At 46.8% G+C, this 23,274-nt stretch overlaps 1 protein-coding gene and 1 long non-coding RNA gene across 23 annotated transcripts in view; one reads left to right on the top strand and one right to left on the bottom strand.

Moving 5' to 3' along the window:
• SLC7A7 (solute carrier family 7 member 7) overlaps window positions 1-23,274 on the bottom strand; it is a 57,980-nt gene that overhangs the window by 33,655 nt on the left and 1,051 nt on the right. For 2 of the 22 annotated variants that reach the window (XM_077940613.1, XM_077940602.1), the window contains exons 1-6: window positions 12,671-12,729; window positions 11,678-11,743; window positions 11,026-11,063; window positions 9,471-9,589; window positions 5,111-5,239; window positions 2,671-3,211 (exon numbers count right to left, since the gene is read on the bottom strand). In XM_077940613.1, the coding sequence (XP_077796739.1) occupies window positions 2,671-3,169 (499 nt within the window). In that variant the 5' untranslated portion in view covers window positions 3,170-3,211; window positions 5,111-5,239; window positions 9,471-9,589; ... (1 more) ...; window positions 11,678-11,743; window positions 12,671-12,729. Of the gene's footprint in view, window positions 1-1,479; window positions 1,529-2,670; window positions 3,212-4,709; window positions 4,909-5,104; window positions 5,240-5,620; window positions 5,684-9,470; window positions 9,800-11,025; window positions 11,217-11,677; window positions 11,744-12,146; window positions 12,425-12,670; window positions 12,931-13,031; window positions 13,275-13,461; window positions 13,563-23,274 lie in introns of those variants that run through there. The other 20 variants (XM_077940612.1, XM_015143373.3, XM_077940617.1 and 17 more) reach the window with 18 other exon arrangements.
• On the top strand, window positions 4,900-13,321 carry LOC144330173 (uncharacterized). Its single transcript, XR_013396087.1, has 2 exons — window positions 4,900-5,063; window positions 10,715-13,321. It is a non-coding gene; the product is annotated as an uncharacterized LOC144330173 (long non-coding RNA).

A 23,274-nucleotide genomic window follows, 5' to 3' on the forward strand; every position in this document is an offset into this window, starting at 1 on the left:
GATACAAAAACATTAGCTTGGCGTGGTGGTAGGCACCTATAATCCCAGCTACTTGGGAGGCTGAGACAAGAGAATCACTGGAACCCAGGAGGCGGAGGTTGCAGTGAGCCGAGATCGCGCCATTGCACTCCAGCCTGGGCAGCAAGAGCGAAACTCTGTCTCAAAAAAAAAAAAAAAAAGCAGCAGCAGCAGCAGAAAATTAAAAAGGGGTGACTGGCAGAGGTAGGCACAATGCCAGAATCAAGGAATAAGAGCTGTCAGAAATGACACAGACAAAGATAGTTAAAATAATAGAATTCTAAGGCTGGGAATGTGGCCCATGCCTGTAATCCCAGCACTTTGGGAGGCTGAGGTGAGCGGATCACCTGAGGTCAGGAGTTCGAGACCAGCCTGACCAACATGGAGAAACCCTGTCTCTAATAAAAATACAAAAATTAGCCAGGCATGGTGGCACATGCCTGTAATCCCAGCTACTTGAGAGGCTGAGGCAGGAGAATCACTTGAACCCGGGAGACGGAGGTTGTGGTGAGCCGAGATTGCGCCATTGCACTCCAGCCTGGGCAACAAGAGTGAAACTCTGTCTCAAAAAAAAAAAAAAAAAACCTCAGTGAAAACCCCCTTCTTGCAACACAAAGTGGTGCCTTCCACCCCTCCCTGACTGTTGCCATGTATGACAAACATACACAGAGATGAGCCCAGGCCAGACACAAGGACGCACAAAACACAGAAGGACCCCACCGAAGACAGCCAGTTCTCTACACAACAGTAAAATCAGGGAAGCTGGAAAGGAATGGGGCAATACAGAAATTGAAAGAAAAAAGGACACAAGCTGATGGGAGAGCAGGGAGCCAATGAGCAATTGCACCTGGTGCAAGATTCCTGTGCCCCAACTGCTACAGCAGCTGCCCCTCAAACTGACAGAATGTCTGAGCTTCTTCACAGTTGTGGGGTGGAAGGCATCTCTAAGGTCCTAGGCTCTCTCAGGTTGGAAGGGCATTTTTCAAGAATAGAGGCATCTGAGGGATGGGGCTGTGGAGAATCATCATCTCAGCACCTCCAATGGCTTTGCTGAATGTACAGATTTAAATAATATTTTATTTATGAGATGGAGAAAAAGCCAAGGTGGACTGAAATGACAGTATTAAAAATCTTGCCCACAGAGGGTGGTAGCAGTGGCTCATGCCTGTGATCCCAACACTTTGTGAAGCCGAGGCAGGTAGATCACTTGAGGTCAGGAGTTCAAGACCAGCCTGGCCAACACAGTGAAACCCCATCTCCACTAAAAATACAAAAAAATTAGCTGGGCATGGTGGCACATGCCTGTAATCCCAGCTACTAGGGAGGCTGAGGCAGGAGAATCACTTGAACCCAGAAGATGGAGGTTGCAGTGAGCTGAGATTGCGCCACTCAAGCCTGGGTGACAGAATGACTATCTCAAAAAAAAAAAAAAGGAATAATCTAGCCTACAGAAATACTCACGCAACTGCAAAAGGACATCCACTGGAGCGTTATCTGTAAGACTGAGAAACTGAAACCAAGGTACATGGCCATTAACAGAGGACTAGCTAGATAAATAAACTACTTAAATCCTTATAATTAACATGGAATTAAAACATAATTTTAAAATACATCCTTAAAATTAACATGGAATAATACGAAGCATTTTTTAAAAAGTAGATCTGTAAGTAGAAAAGAATGTCACTGATAATGCTAGAGGAAAAGCACGTTGTAGAATTACATGTAGACTAGTATGATCTCATTTTTGTAAAAGAACAAAACATATCTCTTTTTTAAATTTTTTTTTTTTTTTTTTTTTTTTTTTTGAGATGGAGTCGCACTCTGTCACCCATGCTGGAGTGCAGTGGTGCAATCTTGGCTTACCGCAACCTCTGCCTCCTGGGTTCAAGTGATTCTCTTGTCTCAGCCTCCTGAGTAGCTGGGATTACAGGTGCCTGCCACCATGCCCAGCTAATTTTTGTATTTTTAGTAGAGATGAGGTTTCACCATGTTGGCCAGGCTAGTCTCGAACTCCTGACCCCAGGTGATCTGCCCACCTCAGCCTCCCAAAGTGCTGGAATTACAGGCATAAGCCACCACACCCTGCCAAAACTACATGTCTTGAAGGAACAAGAAAAAAAAAATCAGTGTGCCTGTAGTCCCTGCTACTCAGGAGGCTGAGGCAGGAGGATAGCTTGAGCCTAGAAGTTCCAGGCTGAAGTGAGGTATAATCACACCACTGCACCACTGTATAATCACCAAAACTGTGTTTTGGGTGACAGAGCAAAACACCTGTCTCTTAAAAAAAAAAAAAAAAATCAGGAAGAATATGCAAACTGCTAATAGTCCTTACCATGAGAAGTTGGGGAAAAGGTGAGTGTTTTTATGTTACACTGTGGTACTGTTTGAAATTTCACACTAAGCATACATTAATTTAACTATATATATAGAGAGAGAGAGAGAGAGTTGTGTATATATATAATTGTATATACATAGTTGTGTGTATATATAGTTGTGTGTGTGTGTATATATATAGTTGTGTGTGTGTGTATATATATATATATATGTTGTCAGAGGCATTCCTTTCTATCTCCTTCTTACTCCCAGACTGCACTCACATCCCAGCCTCTGCCCAGCCCTCCATCCACCACCTCCTGCCCCAGCCCTACTTACAGATGCAGGCAGCAGCCAGCAGGCGGCTGGCAGCATAAGGGGCCAAGCAGCTTGGGAAGAGAGGCTGTACCATGTAGTTGGCAAAGGTGATGGCAATGATGGCCTGGCTGGTGGGCTCACTGATGAGCAGGGAGGTCCAGAGTCTGATGAAAGCAAGGAATCCTCCAAAGGCCTCCAGGATATAGGCATAGCTGGCCCCAGATTTCTTAATGGTGGTGCCCAGTTCCGCATAACAAAGGGCCCCAAAGACGGAGAAGAGGCCCCCGACAGCCCAGATGACCAGAGAGAGACCAAAGGAGGCACTGTATATGAGCACACCCTTGGGGGAAACAAAGATGCCCGAGCCGATCATGTTCCCCACAATCAGGCACACGCCGTTAAGCAGTGAGATCTCCTTCTTCAGCTTTACCTGCTCCGGCCCTGGGCTGGCCCCATCACCCAAAGGGGAGGTTTCCACCTCAGGTTGGGAGGCCCCTTCATACTCAGTGCTGTCAACCATGGTGGAGGAGAGGAAACCCTTCACCAGCTTCCTGGCATTGCCCTTTAAGGAAGAAAGATGATGCTATATATTAGGTGGTTGGCAATTACATAGAACCTCTACCTGCCTCCAACGCAGGCTAATATGGGCAGCCCACCAACCACTGCAGAGACCTCCAAATAACCTTTTCTCTAGCTCACTCATCAAAACAACCCCAACTTGAATATGTATGTATTTATTTATTTATAGACAGAGTCTTGCTCTGTAGCCCAGGCTGGAGTGCAGTGGTGCAATCTTGGCTCGGCTCACTGCAACCTCAGCCTTCCAGGTTCAAGCACTTCTCTTGCCTCAGCCTCCCAAGTAGCTGGGATTACAGGTACCTGCCACCACGCCTGGCTAATTTTGTTTGTTTGTTGTTTTTTGTTTTTGAGATGGAGTTTCGCTCTTGTTGCCTAGGCTGGAGTGCAATCTCAGCTCACCGCAACCTCCACCTCCTAGGTTCAAGTGATTCTCCTGCCTCAGCCTCCCGAGTAGCTGGGATTACAGGTATGCACCACCACACCCGGTTAATTTTGTATTTTTAGTAGAGACGGGGTTTCTCCATGTTGGTCAGGCTGGTCTCAAACTCCTGACCTCAGGTGATTCGCCTGCCTCAGCCTCCCCAAGTGCTGGGATTACAGGCATGAGCCACCTTGCCCGGCCTCCAACTTGAATTTTTAAGAGAAGGCACTCATTCGCCAGAGAGAAAGCATCTGTCTCTCATCATTAGGATATTGCTGCTCACCCAACTCACCAAATAGAGAACGAAATCTTGGGCTGGGCACAGTGGCTCATGTCTGTAATCCCAGCACTTTGGGAGGCCAAGGTGGGCAGATCACCTAAAGAAGGGAGTTCAAGACCAGCCTGCCCAACATTGAGAAACTTGGTCTCTACTTGGTCTATACAAAAAGTAGCCATGTGTGATGGCACATGCCTGTAATCCCAGCTGCTTGGGAGGCTGAGGCAGGAGAATCACTTGAGCCCGGCAGGTGGAGGTTGCAGTAAGCCAAGATCAGGCCATTGCACTCCAGCCTGGGCAACAAGAGCAAAACTCCGTCTCAAAAAAAAAAAAAAACAAAACAAAACATAACAAAAAAAACACTAAATGTTGGTTCTCTCTGAGCCTGCTATAATACAAGATAGGCATGGGGGCAGCGTGGCAGTTCCCAGAAAATAACCATAATGGCTTGACCCTGAGTTTTCAGCCTTATCCAAAACCCGTCTTCCCTCCAATTTCAGCTTCAGCGATCACCTGCGCTGAGATACAACATTAGGAACCGATCTTACAAGCAACTAATCTGTGGGAGCGCCTCATGACGCTGCTCTTTTCCCCAAGGACTCTATGTCTGCCAAACCTAAAGGCTTCAGAAATCTGCTGGAAACCCACAACCATCCTCCTGCCCAAGGAGCATCCCTTAACCCTTAGCTGGAGTCTTCAGCCCTGGCAAAGCCCAAGTAGACCCACCTCACCCTGAAAGAAAACAGGCTATTCTCTTTTCCTCGCTTTTCCTTTCCCAGATACCTTTTTCCCGGTCTCTGGTATTCCAAGCCTCCTGCTCTCAGATCCCTCACATCAGCATCGTTGAATCACCCAAAAAAGTATGAATGAGAGAAGGGTGATCCAATGCACAATGAAACCTAGAGATGATTGGAGGCAGCTGATGGCCACTCCCTACCCCAGAGTTGCTGCTGGAGAGATACTACTGCAAGCCAAGGCAGGAAGACAGCTGCAGCCAGGCAGCACATGCTGGAAAACACCGAGCAGGAGACAGCTGAGAGGAAAACAGAAGAGGCTAGTCAAGCAATGGAGAGATATTAGGGCGAGAGGCACTCGGGAGAAGAAGCAATTAGACACTGCACAGCAGCAAAGACGAGGGTAAGCAAGGCGAGTGGAGATGAGAAGAGGGTGGAACGCACACTTACTCCTTGGTCCTGGATATAAGCAGGTTCTCACGGCAGTGCCAGCAGCAGTCAGGAAAAGTGCCTTCCAGGATCTGTGGTCTGATGCTCCTCCTTCCCAGCCAGCAGTAAAAGGGAAGGCCAGAAAAATGCCTATGGATTTAAGCAAGAAGGGTGGAGGAGGTGAGGCAGCCTGCAAAGGAAGGAGTGAGGGAGGGGGAAAGGACTGTTAAGCAACCATCTGTGTCCAAGGTTCACTGGCCCTTCACATCTGCAAAAGCGGTGGCTAGGAGCTCTTGGCTCAGCACTTTCTGTGATAAGAAGTCACTCTCTCAGGAATCTCCTTTGTCAGCTCTGCTCTGGGACCGGGGACCCAGATGAAAGGACAGTCAGCTGGGTGCAGTATCTGTAGCCCTGGGGAAACTGTTCCAGACCAAGTTAGCTGAGGACAGGACAGTAGCCGGGAAGGAATACACAGCACTCTCTCTCTGTGTGTGTCCTCCATGCCCCACCCTAGCCTCTCTTCTCTCTCACCCCAAGCATTTAAGAAAGGGAGGAAGGTTGCACAGTGTGACACAAAGGCTTGTTCCCATGCTGAGATTACAGGAAGTGTAAGAGCAGTCTCTACACCCTGTGACTGGGCGTTCTAAGAGAACTCTGCACACTTCCCCATGCAAAGAGAGACTGGGAGGTTGCCTCCAAACCTGGGCCACTGCCCCAAAGTCTGAGCCTCAGACTACTTCAAAAGAAACACAGTCAAGAGATCAAATATCTGACTGCATCCCCACCAGACCCATGTGCCTTTTCATTCTTGACAAAACATACCAAGATTTTTGGGTAAGCATAAATTCCTATGAACGACTTCCTCATATATAAGTTTACTCCACTTTCCTAAAAAATATGAGGAAATCAGGCCAGGCGCGGTGGCTCACGCCTGTAATCCCAGCACTTTGGGAGGCCAAGGCAGCTGGATCATAAGGTCAGGAGATCAAGACCATCCTGGCTAACACAGTGAAACCCTGTCTCTACTAAAAATACAAACAAATAAAAATAAAAATAAAAATTAGCTGGGTGGGGTGGCGGGTGCCTGTAGTCCCAGCTACTCGGGAGGCTGAGCCAGGAGAATGGCAGGAACCCGGGAGGCAGAGCTTGCAGTGAGCCGAGACTGGGCCACTGCACTCCAGCCTGGGTGACAGAGCGAGATTCCGTCTCAAAAAAAAAAAAATTTTTAATAAAATGAGGAAATCAGATTTCACTGAATTCTGTTGGACAGACAGGCCCAGAACAGGCAGAGAAAGCTGAGCATTTTTTGGAAATCACATAGTTTATGCTGTCTTTATTATTTACTTTAAATCTGGTATTCTATTTTACCAACAGAAATAGACCCTATCCATTCTGAAATCCAACTGTCTGTTTCTTCTCATATCTCTTCTAACCCTCTTTGGTTATTCTACAACCAGAGAATAGAGATCTAAATATTTCTGGGAGACATCTCCACCATACATCCTCCCATTCTAGCTCTTTAAACTTTTAATTTAATCTAGGAGGAGGATTCTGGTGTGAGCGTTTCCAGAGATCATGCTTCTCCCAAGACAGGCTTCACAGTGATCTGAAATCCTTCTGCAGGAGACTATCCTTTTCTCCAAAATGCTCCTGTAATAATAATTGCTATCACTTATTGAGCACTTACCTGGGTCAGACACACTGCTAAGGACTTTAAGCACATCATCTAATGGAACCACCAGAGCTCATATACTCTTAATCACACAAGTATACTATCCATCTCCCCATCCCCCTGGCCTGCCCTAGTCTCTAGGCCTTCTTTTTATTTTATTTTATTTTATTTATTTATTTATTTATTTATTTATTTATTTTATTTTTTGTTTGTTTGTTTGAGAGAAGGTCTCACTCTGTCACCCAGGCTGGAGTGCAGTGGCACGATCTTGATTCACTGCAACCTCCACCACCTCCTGGATCAAGCAATTCTCACGCATCAGCCTCCTGAGTAACTAGGATTACGCCTGGCTAATTTTTGTGTTTTCATTTTGGTATTTTTATTTATTTTGTTTTATTTTATTTTATTTTGAGACAGAGTCTTGCTCTGTTGCCCAGGCTGGAGTGCAGTGGCGCGATCTCGGCTCACTGCAACCTCCGCCTCCCAGGTTCAAGCAATTCTCCTGCCTCAGCCTCCTGAGTAGGTGGGATTACAGGTACACACCAGCACGCCCAGCTAATCTTTTGTGTTTTTAGTAGAGTCGGGGTTTCACCATATTGACCAGGATGGTCTTAAACTCCTAAACTCAGGCAATCCGCCCACCTCAGCCTCCCAAAGTGCTAGAATTACAGGCATAAGCCATCGTGCCCAGCCTAATTTTTGTATTTTTAGAGAGATGAGGTTTCGCTCTGTTGGCCAGGCTGGTCTTGAACTCCTGGCCTCAACTGATCCACCTGCTTCTGCCTCCCAAAGTGGCGGGATTACAGGCATGAGCCACCAGCACCACCTTAGACCTTGCTTTTGGACAGGAATGACCTACATGGATTACCTGGAGGAAGATGTAATCAGACTAGACTAAAAAGAAAGAAAGCCTCTGTCATCCTTCAGTCTATAGCCTAGACTAAAGGCTCCAACAAAGTTTGTTAATCTCCTTCCTGGCTGCCCCTCCCCTTTCTCATTCTTTGCAGGGATAAGAGGTGATTACAAGTCCTCTTGGCAGTGCTGCTATTGCTAGGGTGCCCACTTCTAAAGCAAACAAAAGAAAACACAAACACATCATCACGCCTGCCCTTTTAAGACCAAATTCACTGGTACCAAGAGGTGGGCATGTGTCCTAATATGATGTAAAAGAAAGGAAGGAAGGAGGGACAAAGGAAGGGAAAACTGTGAGGGGGAATGGAGAGAGAAGTGTACAGGGTTTCATTCCTGACTGGTGGCATCTGAAAAGTGAAGTCCTATCCGTGGAATTTTGAGACAGAAATCTGCTGGGGGAAAACCCGCACTCCAGCAAACAGCATGCCCTGGTGGTAGCACCAAGAAGTGCTAGTGGACTCTAACCTACTTCAGTCTGCCCATGCAAACTAGGCAAGGGAGGCTGCCATTCATAGAGAACATGAAGCCCCTGTCTTTTCTCAACCACTACCTAGCACCCTGGACAAGAAGGCACCATCTTTGGCAGCTCACATTTCTCCCTAAGACCCCGGGTCTTAGGGTAATGCTTCCGCCATTCAGGCAGCCTGCAACCAACAATACCCCTAGGCTCTCCCAAAGGGGCTCTTCTGCCCCAGGTTTTCTTTTTTTTTCTTTTTTTTTGGGGGGGGTTTGGGTTTTGGGGTTTTTTTTTCCTCCGAGACAGAGTTTTGCTTTGTCCCCCAGGCTGGAGTGCAGTGGCGCAATCTCTGCTCGCTGCAACCTCCACCTCCCGGGTTCTCCTGCTTCAGCCTCCCTAGTAGCTGGGATTACAGGCACTCACCACTATGCCCAGCTAATTTTTAATTTTTATTTTTTTTATTTTTAGTAGAGACGGGGTTTCACCATGTTGACCAGGCTGGTCTCGAACTCCTGGTCTTGTGATCCTCCCACCTCAACCTCCCAAAGTGCTGGGATTACAGGTGTGAGCCACTGCACCTGGCCCACCCCAGGTTTTACATGAGCAACCCCGTAAGATAACAGCAGCCCTTGTCGTCTTTCCCTGTCTGAGATGCATTCATCTCTGAACACCCAGTGAAGATTACAGGACAACACACTCATCCTACAGCCTGTGGAAGAAATTTGATTCAGAAACTGGCAGCAGGGCCTCCAGTATGCAGTGCTGGGCAGAACAGTCAGTGGAGCCCCTCACCCTAACCTCACCCTCGAATGGCAACACCAAAACACACTTCCTCCAGGAACTAGCACATAACTCGGGGTCTTGGCTTCTCAGCCGAGCTCAGGGAACTACTGTAAGAACACACTTTCTCTCCCAGAGACCCCATGTCCTGCCTTCCTGGCTCCAACCAGTCTGTGCTGCCTCCCCTAACAACAGAAACAGAAAACAGATACACTCTGGTATGACTAGATTTCCCCATCACTCCAAGCTAGAAGCTCAGCTCCTCCCTCCCCAGTTCTCTGTTTGTTTTTCTATATTCTACTGTGGCTAAGTCAGTCTCTTAAAAAAAAAAAAAAAAAAAAAAAGGTGAAACAAAAAAGAAATTGTTTACTCCTGTGGCCAGGGCTTCCATTAAGGAAGGGCTGAAGTCTCTGGGCAGAAGTTTCAGCCCAGGGAGGGACACGGCTGGGATCAAGAAACAGGAGGCTCTTGGGTCTCCATTCAGCCGATTTTTAGGACTCACTCCATCCTCCTCCTACACTTCCCCTCTCGCCCATTGTCCCTCCTCTCCCACCTCTTACCTGTCCAGTGACCTTTGGGCAGGTGCAGGGAGGAGGGGCTACCAGCTCAGTCAAGGGAGAGGGGAAGGTGCTAGTTAGGAGAAACAAGGGTATGGCTCACGCTGCAGCAGCTGTTGACTCTGAGGAGCAGAAAAAGCAGAGGGTAACGGGGACTGAAATGGAAAACAGGAAAACACATGTGTGACTCTGGCCGGCAGCGGGGAGGGGCCAGGGGACGGGCTGGAGCTGGGACTGCCTGGTCAGACCCAGAGGACCTCAATGCCTGCCAGCCTCCAGGCACCTTCTCCACTACACTGGCACCAAATACCTGAGTCTCAGCTCCTTCTCCCTCCCTCAGCCCCACCCCCCTCTTCCTTGTTGCCCTACATTTACTGAGCATTTAAGCTTTCCCCTCCATTGATAGTGACCTCTGATGCCTCTTGCAACTCCCCTCATTCCATTTCCTAATCATCTCCCACTCACTCCCACTCATGTACTATCCTTAGTCCTGCAGAGGGGATACGATCCCATGGTCAGAAGGAAACTTTGCAGTCCCATCTCAAGAGTGTCAAGCGCCATTTCAGCCCCTAAAGCAAGCCAAGGGAGGTAATGCAGGCCAAGGAAGACCACTTATAGGAGGACAGCCAAGCACATTTAGACACCAAGCAAGCTCACTCACAGCTGAGATCTCTAATTGGTTCAGGTGATACAGATGTGTGTCACCAGGTAAGAGCCAACTGGCCCGTGGCACCCTGGGCAGACTAATGAGTTGGCATCCCTTCAAACCAGTTTTACTTAAACATCTGTCGAACGTTTACTTAGCAGAGGTGAGGGAAATACCAATTTTCCTGGAATACAAATTGTGTAAGCCTCTTTATATTCAAAATTAGAAATTATTACGTATCAGCCGGGTGTGGTGGCTCACACCTGTAATCCCAGCACTTTGGGAGGCCAAGGCGGGCAGATCACAAGGTCAGGAGTTTGAGACCAGTCTGGCCAACATAGTGGAACCCCGTCTCTACTAAAAATACAAAAATTAGCCAGGTATGGTGGCGGGCACCTGTAATCCCAGCTACTTGGGAGGCTGAGGCAGGAAAATCGCTTGAACCCGGGAGGCAGAGGTTGCAGTGAGCACTCCAGTCAAAAAAAAAAAGAAGAAATTATTACACATCTTCATCACATGCAATATTCCGAAGCAAACAGCTTCTTGGTAAGCACAGTAAACCACTTAAAATCAGATAATAGTATAAATCTCTTGCCCTCAGGGAGCAGCACTTCACAGTGCATCATGCATTTTTGGAATTACAACTGTGACTAATGCCTTTAAGCAACTGCCAGCTGGCTGGCCCCTGGGCTACACCCTGCAATTTGCACCTGTCTTGCAAAATTACTCCAGACACAAGTAGTCCAGGTAAGGAGTTGTCAATAAGTCTATGTCACTGGATGAAAGCCAACTCATATTTCACCAAGACACAGAAATCATAGTACACTGGCACCAAATACCTGGATTATTGCAAAGATAATTTAGTGTCTTTTAGACACTCTCAGTCTGCTACCCAACTTGCTGGCCCCTTACCTGCACTCTGGGGTCGGGTCCAAGTTGTGAGGGAAGACCTAGGAAGAGGAAGCTGTCTTTGCCTGCATGGGCCCCCCTGCTGTCTTCCTCATTCCACTACAGCTTCACTGGCTTCCCTGCTGTGGCCACACAGCAAGCACGCTCCCGCCTCACAGCTTTTGCAATTTCTGTTCTCCCTGCCTGGAACATGCTTCCCAGTGATATTGTCCATTCCCGGTGTCATTTGTTTGCTGTCACCACCCCCACTAGAATGTAAGCATCACAAAAGCTTTGTTCACCACTGTATCCCCGCAGAGCTGGGCTCACATAGACAGTTAATAAATGTTTGCTGGGTTAATAAATGAATGAATGAACTATGTTATTTATTTGATTTCCCAGGTAGCTAGGCTCCTGGGCATGTCCTTGAATTTGCTCTCCAGGCCCTCCTGTTTGGCTGCCGCTCTGGCTCCTAAGCAAGGAGTACCCGGAGGTACTCTTTTTGACAGTAATGTGTTAAAGGCAAAGAAGAAAGTATGGCTTTCACGGTTTTACTGGGAGGCCTAGAATGATTTGAAACGGACTTTTGTTTCATTAATGGGAAAAGCAAAGCAAAACAAAAAGCCTATCATCTAACACTCTTTCCCTGGATCCAGGAAATTCTTGTCTGCTCTACCTCACACCCAGGCTCAGGTGACCGGTCTGGGTGCGGCGTGGAGATGACGAGAGCTAAGTGCTACAACTGCGAAAGGGTGAAGGGCAAAGGAGGAAAAGACCGAGGGAGGCGAACGCTCAGGTTCATGCATATGCAAGTGGGTTCTACAGCTGAACTTCGAAGCATACACTCAACTCCCCACCATGCGCCCCGCCCGCTGCTCTTCCCCGGAAAAGCTCTCCCCTAGCCCGCGATCCTCACTGGCCTAGCCCTTGGCCGTTCCCATCCCCCTCTCCGCCCCCGCCCAACCTGCTGGCCTCACTCACCTTTGTCCCTTTCTCCCATCCCCACCCCGCAATCCACCCTCGCTTTCTCCGGTCCCCTGCCATTTGTTTCGCTTTTATTTCCCTCCTTCTTTTGGGTCCCCAGTCTGCGGTCCTAGGACAACGCCTTCCCAAGCTCGGATCCAGCCACCGTCCGCCTTCATTACCCCTCTGAAGAACAGGGTCGCCCCCGAGGCCCAGGTCTGGCTGTGGGGGCCCACTCGAGCTCTGCCTTGGGGGACCAGGACCTCACCCCAACAGGAGTCCCTTCCGCTCCCTCCACCTGGCCAAGCGGCCCCCGCCCTTCCACCGACTCTAGGAAGCGCTAGAAGAGGGGATTGTCGTGGGTGTAGGCGAAGGGCGCAAAGGTCCAAGCACTGAGGCCTCGCAACCCGCTCCCCCGTCCGCTCCTCGCTCCCGCACAGCTGGATTGCTGCCGGGAAATGAAAATGACCGCGGACACCCTTAGAGACTGGTCGTCCACCCCATGAACGCTCAGCTTCCTCTTCCCTCCCTCTCAACCCCGCATAATCTGGCTGCCAGACAGGGGTCGGGGCAGGAGCCCCAACCCTTGGCCACAAGTGCCTCCTGCCCCGAGATGCTTAGCGGAATCTGGGTAGGACCCCCAGACGGGAAGCCCCTTGTGGGGGGGAGCGGGGGCGGGGGCGGGAGGCGGGGCGAGGAAAGGTGCCTGCTCGGAGCCGGAGGAGGGGTCTCCCGAAGGCCGTCTCTTCCACTCCGGGTTCCCGACTCCCCGCCCCCTCGGGGGAGCTGTTGCATCAGCTTCCAGATTCCAAACCAGAGAAAGTGAACTCCACTAGGCTGGGAAGGCGTCGGGCATTAGAGCCGCCGCCAGGAGGCAGCGCTTAATCAAAAATGTCGGGCAGAGGGGCCCAGGATAACGGAGTGCCCGGAGCATCTTTCATCTGAAGTCTTCGCAGCAGCGCGGACCTAACAAAAAAGGGAGTTGCTGAATTAGTTCAAGAAAAGGGAACTGGAAATGCTTCATCACGTTTTAAAGCTAAAAGATGGCTGGTAAATAATACAACTACCTTTTGGATACCTTTTGGACAATCTAGCTTTGGGGTTTTTTTAAGCCAACGTTGGCGCTCTGCGGAGATCCACAAACAGCCACCGCCTTCAAGACCAGTCTGATAGAAACACAGAGAGCTTACAGAATTTCCCAGCCCCCAGGCAAAGAGGAATGTAGTCCGAAGTCATGATTTGCCCATCTTGAAGCTCAATCATTTAACACCTAATTTAGCCAGTACTGATATAGCAGAGATTTGACAGTTCTGGGAAAAGAAGCAGAATATGTTGCAATAAATTATGTAAGCAGTAAGGAAATAATATGCAAAGTACTGTATTGAGTGATTTGTAGCCACAGTTCTCACATTTCTTGCATGAGGTGACAGTGATTTGATCTTTGTGCTGTCCTAAAAAGGGAGATAATGAAAGAATTCCCAAACAGTTCACTCTTACCTCCACAACTTCTTCAATCTTAGAATATTCGCACAGGCAAGCAAAAAGGAAAAGAGATTGCAAAATGAAGTAGAATTGCCTACCCAGAGTCAGCTTCCTTCATCTTAGGTTCCTTCTGCAATGTCATCATTATCAATCACAACAATTACAAGGCACCTAATTTCCCAGAGCAAAGCACTTGTACAAAAGTAACTGTAGGGGCCGGGCGCGGTGGCTCATGCCTGTAATCCCAGTACTTTGGGAGGCCGAAGCGGGCGGATCATGAGGTCAGGAGATCGAAATCATCCTGCTAACACGGTGAAACCCCGTCTCTATTAAAAATACAAAAAAAAAATTAGCCAGGCGTAGTGGCGAGCGCCTGTAGTCCCAGCTACTTGGGAGGCTGAGGCAGGAGAATGGCAAGAACCCGGGAGGCGGAGCTTGCAGTGAGCCGAGATAGCGCCACTGCACTCCAGCCTGGGTGACAGAGCGGGACTCCGTCTCAAAAAAAAAAAAAAAAAGTAACCGTATAAATACAAACGTACAGAACAGAAAGAGGCTGTTTGGATAAATATATTAGACAAAGCATGAGCTCATTGCACCCTTGAACTTCTGGGCTAAAGTAATCCTCCAGCCTCAGCCTCCCAAGTAACTGGGACTTGCTGGTGGGTGCCTACAGGTGGGTGCCCAGGTTATTATTATTATTATTATTGTTAATTGATTCTCGCTCTGTCGCCAGGCTGGAGTGCAATGGCACCATCTCGGCTCACTGCAACCTCTGACGCCCTGGTTCAAGGGATTCTCCTGCCTCAGTCTCCCCAGTAACTGGGATTACATGCACGCACCACCACGTCAGCTAATTTTCGCATTTTTAGTAGAGACGCGGTTTCACCATGTTGGTCAGGATGTTCCCAATCTCTTGACCTCGTGATCTGCCCGCCTCCGCCTCTCAAAGTGTGGAGATTACAGGCGTGAGCCACTGCACCCGACTTTTTTTTTTTTTTTTTTTTTTTTAAGAAACAGAGTCTTGGCTGTCTCTAAAAACTACAAAAATTTGCTGGGCATGGTGGCGTGCACCTGTAATCCAGTTACTCGGGAGGCTGAGGCATGAAAATCTTTTCAACCCAGGAAGCGGGGGTTGCAGTGAGCCGCCATCAAGTCGCTGCACTCTAACCTGGGTGACCGAGCGAGACTGTCTCAAAAGAAAAAAAACAGAGAGAGAGAGAGAGAGCCAAAGTCTTTCTGTGTTGCCTAGGCTGAGAAAGCAAAATGTTAAAGCCAAATACAGGGCATGACGCCCTTGAAAAACAAAGCAGCTTAAGAGAGGAAACACATGAAGCACAGATGCCTGATGCTTCACATTATTCTTAACTCCAGTCTTTGCCAGTTGAAGTCCAGAGGTTAAAAGACATTCAGTTTAGGATGACGAAGCTGCTTTCCTGTGGCTTCTGAGGCTGATGAAGTCATAGAGGAGTGCTGTCCAGGTGCCAGACCCCTCCCTCCAACAGAGTTCCATGAGGTCCCTGAGAATGCTGATGATGTTGTCAGCGCTCTGGGGTTCTCTCTCTCTGTCTCTCTCTCTCTCTCTCTCTCTCTGTGTGTGTGTGTGTGTGTGTGTGTGTGTGTGTGTGTGTGTGTGTGTCCAGGGAGGCTGACATGAGAGGTAGCTGTTTCGGTGAGGAGCCCTTTCTGGTATTTACAACCCATAGATTGTCCCCCTGCTGTATCACACTAACCACATCAAAGGTTAAATTTAGGGAGGCCCAGACAGGAAGATTGCTTGAGCCTAAGAATTCAAGACCAGCCTAGGAAACATAGCAAGACCCCATCTCTAAAAAAAAAATAAATATATATATATAGGCTGAACTTGTCTTCCTTTTTTTTTTTTCTTTTTTTTTTTTTTTTTTGAGACGGAGTCTCACTCTGTGGCCCAGGATGGAGTGCAGTGGCACAATCTTGGCTCACTGCAACCTCTGCATCCCGGGTTCAAGTGATGCTCCTGCCTCAGTCTCCCGAGTAGCTGGGACTACAGGTGCCCAGCACCACGCCTGACTAGTTTTTGTACTTTTAGTAGAGATGAGGTTTCACCATATTGGCCAGGCTGGTCTCGAACTCCTGACCTTGTGATCCGCCTTCCTCGGCCTCCAAAAGTGCTGGGATTACAAGCATGAGCCATGGCGCTTCTAAAGACCCTTCTCTTCCCAGATTTCCTAGTTCCGGTGAAACTTCCCACCCTGCTCCCAAAGTCCTCCAGCTCTGGCTCCTTGACTCCCACATCTGCTAAATAATTGTACTTGTCTACTTTTGCATGCTGTGTTCATATTATATACATTATTTGTTCACCTAAATGCATATGCCCCACTCCACCCCAGGTGTTTTTTTGTTTGTTTGTTTGTTTGAGACAGTATCTTGCTCTGTCACCTAGGCTAGAGGACAGTGGTGTGATTACAACTCACTGCAGCCTTGACCTCCCCAAGCTCAGGTGATCCTCCCACCTCAGCTTCCCACATAGCTGGGACTATAGGCACACGCCACCGTACCTGGCTAATTTTTTGTTTTGCTTTTTGTTTTTTGTTTTTCCAAGATGGAGTTTCACTCTTGTTGTCCAGGCTGGAGTGCAATAGCGTGATCTTGGCTCACTGCAACTTCCGCCTCCCACATTCAAGTGATTCTCCTGCCTCAGCCTCCTAAGTAGCTGGGATTACAGGCATGTGCCACCACACCCAACTAATTTTTGTATTTTTAGTAGAGACAGGTTTTCGCCATGTTGGCCAGGCTGGTCTCGAATCCTGACCTAGGTTATCCGCCTGCCTCGGCCTCCCAAAGTGCTGGGACTACAGGCATGAGCCACCCCGCCCAGCCAATCTTTTGTATTTTTTGTAGAGACAGGGTCTCACCATACTGTCCAGGATGACCTCGAACTCCTGGGCTCAAGCAGTCCTCTCACCTCCCTGACCTCAATATCTCAAGTAGCTGGGACCACAGGTGCATGCCACTATGCCCTGCAAAACACACACACACACACAAATTAAATTTTAGTAGAGGTAAAGTCTCACTATGTTGCCCAGGTTAGTCTCAAACTCCTGGGCTCAGGTGATCCTCCAGGCTCAGCCTCCCAAAGTGCTGGGATTACAGGCCATGAGCCACAGTACCTGGCCAGTTTGTCATCTTTTCTTGTTTGTGTGTGTGTGCGAGAGAGAGATGGAGTTTCACTCTTGTGTGCAATGGCGCAATCTCGGCTCACCACAACCTCTGCCTCCCGGGTTCAAGCGAATCTCCTGCCTTAGCCTCCCGAGTAGCTGGGATTACAGGCATGCACCACCACACCAACTAGTTTTGTCTTTTTACTAGAGATGGGGTTTCTCCATGTTGGCCAGGCTGGTCTCAAACTCCCGACCTGATCCTCCCACCTCGGCCTCCCAAAGTGCTGGGATTACAGGCGTGAGCCACTGCGCCCCGCCACTTGTCTTTTCTGTCAATCCTGTATGTTGACACTTGGGTAGTTCTTCGAGCCTTTGGCTTCTGCTACTTGATTCCCCAAATGTAAACTGTGAGACTCCAGTGCTGTACACCTCACCTGTCTATCTCAAGGCCAGCCAAAGGCTCAAGGAACCAAGCTTGGGAAAAGTGTCACTCAGTCTTCATTCTTCCTTTAACTGTAAAACAATAAATTCAGGGCCACATTTTGGTTCAATTTTTTGATTTCTAAAAATGACAAAGCAATCTGTACAATGATTGCTTCCTGGACTGTCTATCTACTTTACAAGTTTATTGTGAAAATCATAGGAAATTGTTTATGTGGAAGTGTTTTGATAAGTAAAAATGAAGAGTATTAATGCAAGATGACAGTGATACTGTATGTCTTATTTCCCTTGCTTATTTAAGTCAATCTGTTGGCTTCTAGCCACGTTTCTTTTGTTCCTATCCCCTCTTCTTGTTCAGCCCTAGCCTGTATCATTCTTATTGTTATCAAAAATAGCTGCTTTTACTACTTCAACCAGGATCCACCCTTCCCTTCTTTCAGAGCACAACCTACAGCCACCTCCTGTGGAAAAACTTCCCACTCTTGCAGAAGAAAATGATAAACTTCCAGATAGATCATTATACCACTCCCGTGGGTTTCTCCCATCAGCACATGTTTGTGTCTTGCCTGTGTGAACCCCAAAAATTTAAGACAGGTCTCAGTTAATTTTAAAAGATTATTTTGCCAAGATTACAGATGCTCCTGTGACACAGTCTCAGGAAGTCCTGATGCCATGTGCCCAAGATGGCCGGGGCACAGCTTGGTTTTATACATATTAGGGAGACGAGACATCAGTCAATATGTAAGAAGTATATTAGTTCCATCCAGAAAGGTGGAGACAGCTCAAACAAGGTCCCCCACACTGGGGACTTCCAGGTCACATGTAGATGAGAGACAGATGGTTGCACGCCCAGCCCTGAAAAATATATTCTTATTGCATTTACACAAATAACTGTATTGCCGTAAGTTAAGAATACTCACAAATGTTTCCAAATTCTGGAGAAATCAGGTAGAGAGACATAAATATGCTCCAAATTTGTTCATAGGACTATACTAAATTGTTAAAAGCTATCAATAGCTCAAAAGAAAAGTTTTAAGACTCTGAAAAACAAAACAAAGCATCAGTAAACTTTTTTTTTTTTTTGAGATGGAGGGTTGTTCTGTTTCCCAGGCTGGAGTGCAGTGCCACAATCTCGGCTTACTACAGCCTCTGTCTCCTGGGTTCAAGCAATTATCCTTCCTCAGCCCCCCAAATAGCTAGGATTACAGACGCGCACCACCACACCTCGCTAAATTTTGCATTTTTAGTACAGATGGGATTTTCCCATGTTGGCCAGGCTGGTCTCAAACTCCTGACCTCAGGTGATCCATCCACCTCAGCCTCCCAAAGTGCTGAGATTACAGACATGAGCCACCACACCTGGCCAGAATCAACAAACATTTTAAGCAAAAAGTCAGAAAGATTGGTTCAGTCCATGCAGTTAATTTCTGTTCTGCTTAATACTCATGAGCATTTTAGCTCTCCATGAGTCCTGAAAGTTTTTCCTCTATTCTGATGTCACAATCTCCAAAGTTATCAGAAACCTGCATTCAAGAGCACCTGCTGGAGTTTTATAGCTGATTACAAAACCAGCTTCTAAAGAGGACCAGAAGACAATTGTCAATGGATGAAAAAAAGTTTTAAGGCAGCCATACTTAAAAGACACAGTTGACAAGGAAATTTGTTACCACTGTGACACAGAATAATTTTTATATAACGATTATGATTATTAATGATAATGTACACTAACACTAAGTTATATCAAAGTTACTGGAGTTTCCCATAATTTTGGAACACATACCAATAACATATTTACACAAATACAGCCCAAAGAAAACCAAACACCATTTCATATGTGACAATGCTTCCTGTATAATTTGTATACCAAACAAGCCAAATTATGTCATTTTTTGCGGGGGAGAACTTTTGGGGGATCTAATTTCTTAAAGAATTAGGTTAGAAAAAGACAAAATTTATAATGTGATTTTGGAAAGTTTGTCAACCATAAAAGGTTTAAAACACTTGATATTATAAAGTAGGATTACAGGTCATTGTAAAGTCATTTATTTAACCAAAGTGATAATTCAAGAATTTCAAAAAAAAAAAAAAGCAAAAACCTTAATTCTTCGAGAGAGGAGACTTAATTTTCTAAACAAGAAGGCCTAATGAAAACAGCATGAAGTCAATTATATTTGATTTCAAAATTTTGTAAACAATTTATAAAATTTAATCTTGATTATAAAATGTAACTTCCGTAAGCCTTTTACAACCTTTATAACCTTTATTAACGAGTTGGTTAAAGCTGCAAGAAAACCTTGTTAATCTGACACAGGGTCTATATACTGGTTTTGCATCAGTGTGTCTTTGACACTAATGATATTTATAGAGAAGCTGAACTTATTTCACATTTCAAAATTGGCTCTTACAATCTTACATGCCTACCTCTTCCACAATAGTCCCTGGGCCTTGAGGAATTGAATAATTTCAGGCCCTGTGTCTCAGGAAAGCAGTTTATTTTGATTTGCATGTTCTATGGGGCTTGAAGATGAGGCTTTAATTGTTGTCAGTGTTTAAGATTTAGCAGGACTTGATGTCCTTTTTAGACCCAAGAGTCAGACCCCTGAAACTCAATGTCACAAGGACTTTAAAAGCACATACAGGCCAGGCACCGCGGCTTGCACCTGTAATCCCAGCACTTTGGGAGGCCGAGGTGGGCGGATCACAAGGTCAGGAGATCAAGACTATCCTGACCAACATTGTGAAACCCCGTCTCTACTAAAAATACAAAAATTAGCCGGGCATGGCAGCGCGCACCTGTAGTCTCAGCTACTCAGGAGGCTGAGGCAGGAGAATCGCTTGAACCAAGGAGGCAGAGGCTGCAGTGAGCCGAGATAGCGCTACTACATTGCAGCCTGGGCCACAGAGCAAGACTCTATCTCAAAAAAAAAAAAAAAAAAAAGCACATACAGGCTGGGTGTGGTGGCTCACACCTATAATCTGTAATCCCAGGACTTTGGAAGGCCAAGGTGGGCAGATCACCTGAGGTCAGGAGTTCAAGACCAGCCTGGCCAACATGGTGAAACCCCATCTCTACTGAAAATACAAAAATTAGGCTGGACACGGTGGCTCACACCTATAATCCCAGCACTTTGAGAGGCCAAGGTGGGTGGATCACCTAAGGTCAGGAGTTCAAGAACAGCCTGGCCAAAATGATAAAACGCCATCTCTACTAAAAATACAAAAATTAGCCAGGCATGGTGGTGGGTGCCAGTAATCCCAGCTACTTGGGAGGCTGAGGCAGGAGAACCACTTGAACCTGGGAGGCGGAGGTTGCAGTGAGCCAAGATTGCGCCATTGCACTCCAGCCTGGGTGGCAAGAGTGAAACTCTGTCTCTCTCTCTCTCTCTCTCTCTCTCTCTCTCTATATATATATATATATATATGCCAGGCATGGTGTCGCATGCCTGTAGTCCCAGCTACTAGGGAGGCTGAGGCAAGAGAATCACTTGAACCTGGGAGGCAGAGGTTGCAGTGAGCTGAGATCCCGCCACTGCACTACAGCCTGGTGACAGAGCAAGGCTCCATCCCAAAAAAAAGAAAAAAGAAAAAGAAAGAAAAAGAAAAAAAAAATCTTATCTCAGTTTTTGTTTGTTTGTTTGTTTGTGTTTTTTGGAGACAGAGTTTCACTCTTGTTGCCCAGGCTGGAGTGCAATGGCTCGATCTTGGCTCACTGCAATCTCCGCCTCCCAGGTTCAAGCAATTCTCCTGCCTCAGCCTCCCCAGTTGCTGGGACTATAGGTGCGCGATACCAAGCCTGGCTAATTTTTGAATCTTTAGTAGAGACGGGGTTTGACGATGTTGGCCAGGCTGGTCTCAAACTCCTGACCTTGTGATCCACACGCCTGGGCCTCCCAAAGTGCTAGGATTACAAGCGTGAGTCACCGAGCCCGGCCTAATGAAAGCCTTTTAAATACAAATATGCACACATGCATGCATACAGACACACATCTTGGATGTTAGCCTTTTAATTAAGCTGACTTTTAACTATTGAGCTCCTTAACAAAAGAAAAAAAAATTTTAAATCTCATTACCATATTTCAGCTATGACAAAATGCTACTAAACTAACAGTGATCACACAAATTATATGATTTCTGAGCGCTCTAAGTGTAAGCAGAAATTAACACCAGCTGGCTGTTAAATGCTAACTTTATTCGTTTAAAAGGAATTTGCAAGACAAAAATGCCAAACCAGTTTCTTACCTAGTGATGGGTCACAGGCTGTAGACTGCTCTCTACCAGCCTAGAAGCAGGAAAAAAAACAACTCGTCTTCTCTGTTGGAAGTGAGTTCGAACTCATGGAAAGAGGAAAACTTACCTTCCTGTAGGAAGCAAGTAAAACTCAAAAAAAAAAAAAAGAAAGAAAGAAAGAAAGAAAAAAGGAGTTGTACAGCAAAATAAACTACTTTAGATCTCAACCAAATTTTGGGAGATCAGGGATTCTCTGGAGGGGGTGCTCTCAGACCTCAGCAAATTGCCCTATTGGTTTGAGCCATAAAGTTAGCTCATGCTGGTACCAAGCACCAATAGGAGATTTCTTTTATTTTTTTGAGATGGAGTCTCGCTCTGTTGCCCAGGCTGGAGTGCAGTGGCGCCATCTTGGCTCTCTGCCTCCCGGGTTTAAGTTATTCTCCTGCCTCAGCCACCCGAGTAGTTGGGATTACAAGCACACGCCCCCACACCTAATTTTTTTTTTTTTGAGACAGAATCTCGCTCTGTCGCCCAGAGCTGGAGCGCAGTGGCACAATCTCGGCTCACTGCAAGCTGCGCCTCCTGGGTTCACGCCATTCTCCTGCCTCAGCCTCCCGAGTAGCTGGGACTACAGGCGTCCGCCACCACACCAGGCTAATTGTTTGTATTTTTAGTAGAGATGCGGTTTCACCGTGTTAGCCAGGATGGTCTCGATCTCCTGACCTCATGATCCGCCCGCCTTGGCCTCCCAAAGTGCTGGGATTGCAGGCGTGAGCCACCGTGCCCAGCTAATTTTGCATTTTTAGTAGAGATGGGGTTTCACCATGTTGGCCAGGCTGGTCTCCAACTCCTGACCTCAAGTGATGCACTTGCCTTGGCCTCCCAAAGTGCTGTGATTACAGGCATGGGTCACCGTGCCTAGACAATAGGAGATTTTTTTTTAAAGGTTAAGGGCATCTCCACTCAGAATTCTCCTGTGGTTACCAAAATGTGAACTCCCAAAATTTGAGACAGGTCTCAGTTAATTTAGAAAGTTTATTTTGCCAAGGTTGAGGACACGCCTGTAACACAGTCTCAGGAAGTCCTGAAGAGATGTGCCCAATGTGGTCCGGGCACAGCTTGGTTTTATACATTTTAGGAAGACATCAAAATGTAAGAAGTACATTAGTATTTGTTCTGTCCAGAGAGGCAGAGACAGCTCAAAGCGAGGCCCCCCCTCACTGGGGGCCTCCAGGTCACATGTAGGTGAGAGACAGATGGTTGCATTATTTTGAGTTTCTGATAAGTCTTTCCAGAAGAGGTAATCAGAATATGCATCTATCTCTGTGAGCAGAGAGATGACTTTGAATAGAATTGGAGGCACAAATCTGCCTCCAATTCTGTGGTTCTCAGGTTCTCAGCTTGAAGAGGCCCAAGATATTTTCCCTTCACACCTGGCATACAGTTAATGGGCTCTTTTGTAGGAGTTTCAGGATTTATAAAGCACTTTCACTCACATTATCACTTTTAGACTGTTTTCACAAATGTAACATATTTAGCATTTTTAAAATTAAAAAATGAAGGATAAATAACTTCTCCAAGACATCACTGAATAGCAAGTGATAAAAGGAGGGGAGTCACCAATGAGGGTTTGCCACTTTCTAGTACCTACCTCACAGGGTTGTTGCAAGGATAATATTAACCAATGTGTGGCAGTAGCACTTATAAAAATGGAATGTCACATCTTAGCTCCAATACAATACCCCTTTCTCAGGAAAGTCATCTTTGATGGTGTACTGTAGATCAAGTTCACACTATAAACTCATAAACAACATGTACTTCCTTTCCCAGCACTCAATGACAGTATTAACATATGAATGACAGTATTAACATATGAATGACAGTATTAATGTATGTCATCATTTGATTGTCTTTTTTTTTTTTTTTTTTTTTTGAGATGGAGTTTCACTCTTGTTGCCCAGGCTGGAGTACTGTAGCAGAACGAGCCACAGTCAAAACTCCTCAGCACCGGATTAAAGAAGGA

Source organism: Macaca mulatta, chromosome 7 (genome assembly GCF_049350105.2).
Source record: "Macaca mulatta isolate MMU2019108-1 chromosome 7, T2T-MMU8v2.0, whole genome shotgun sequence".
Classification (NCBI taxonomy): Eukaryota; Metazoa; Chordata; class Mammalia; order Primates; family Cercopithecidae; genus Macaca; species Macaca mulatta.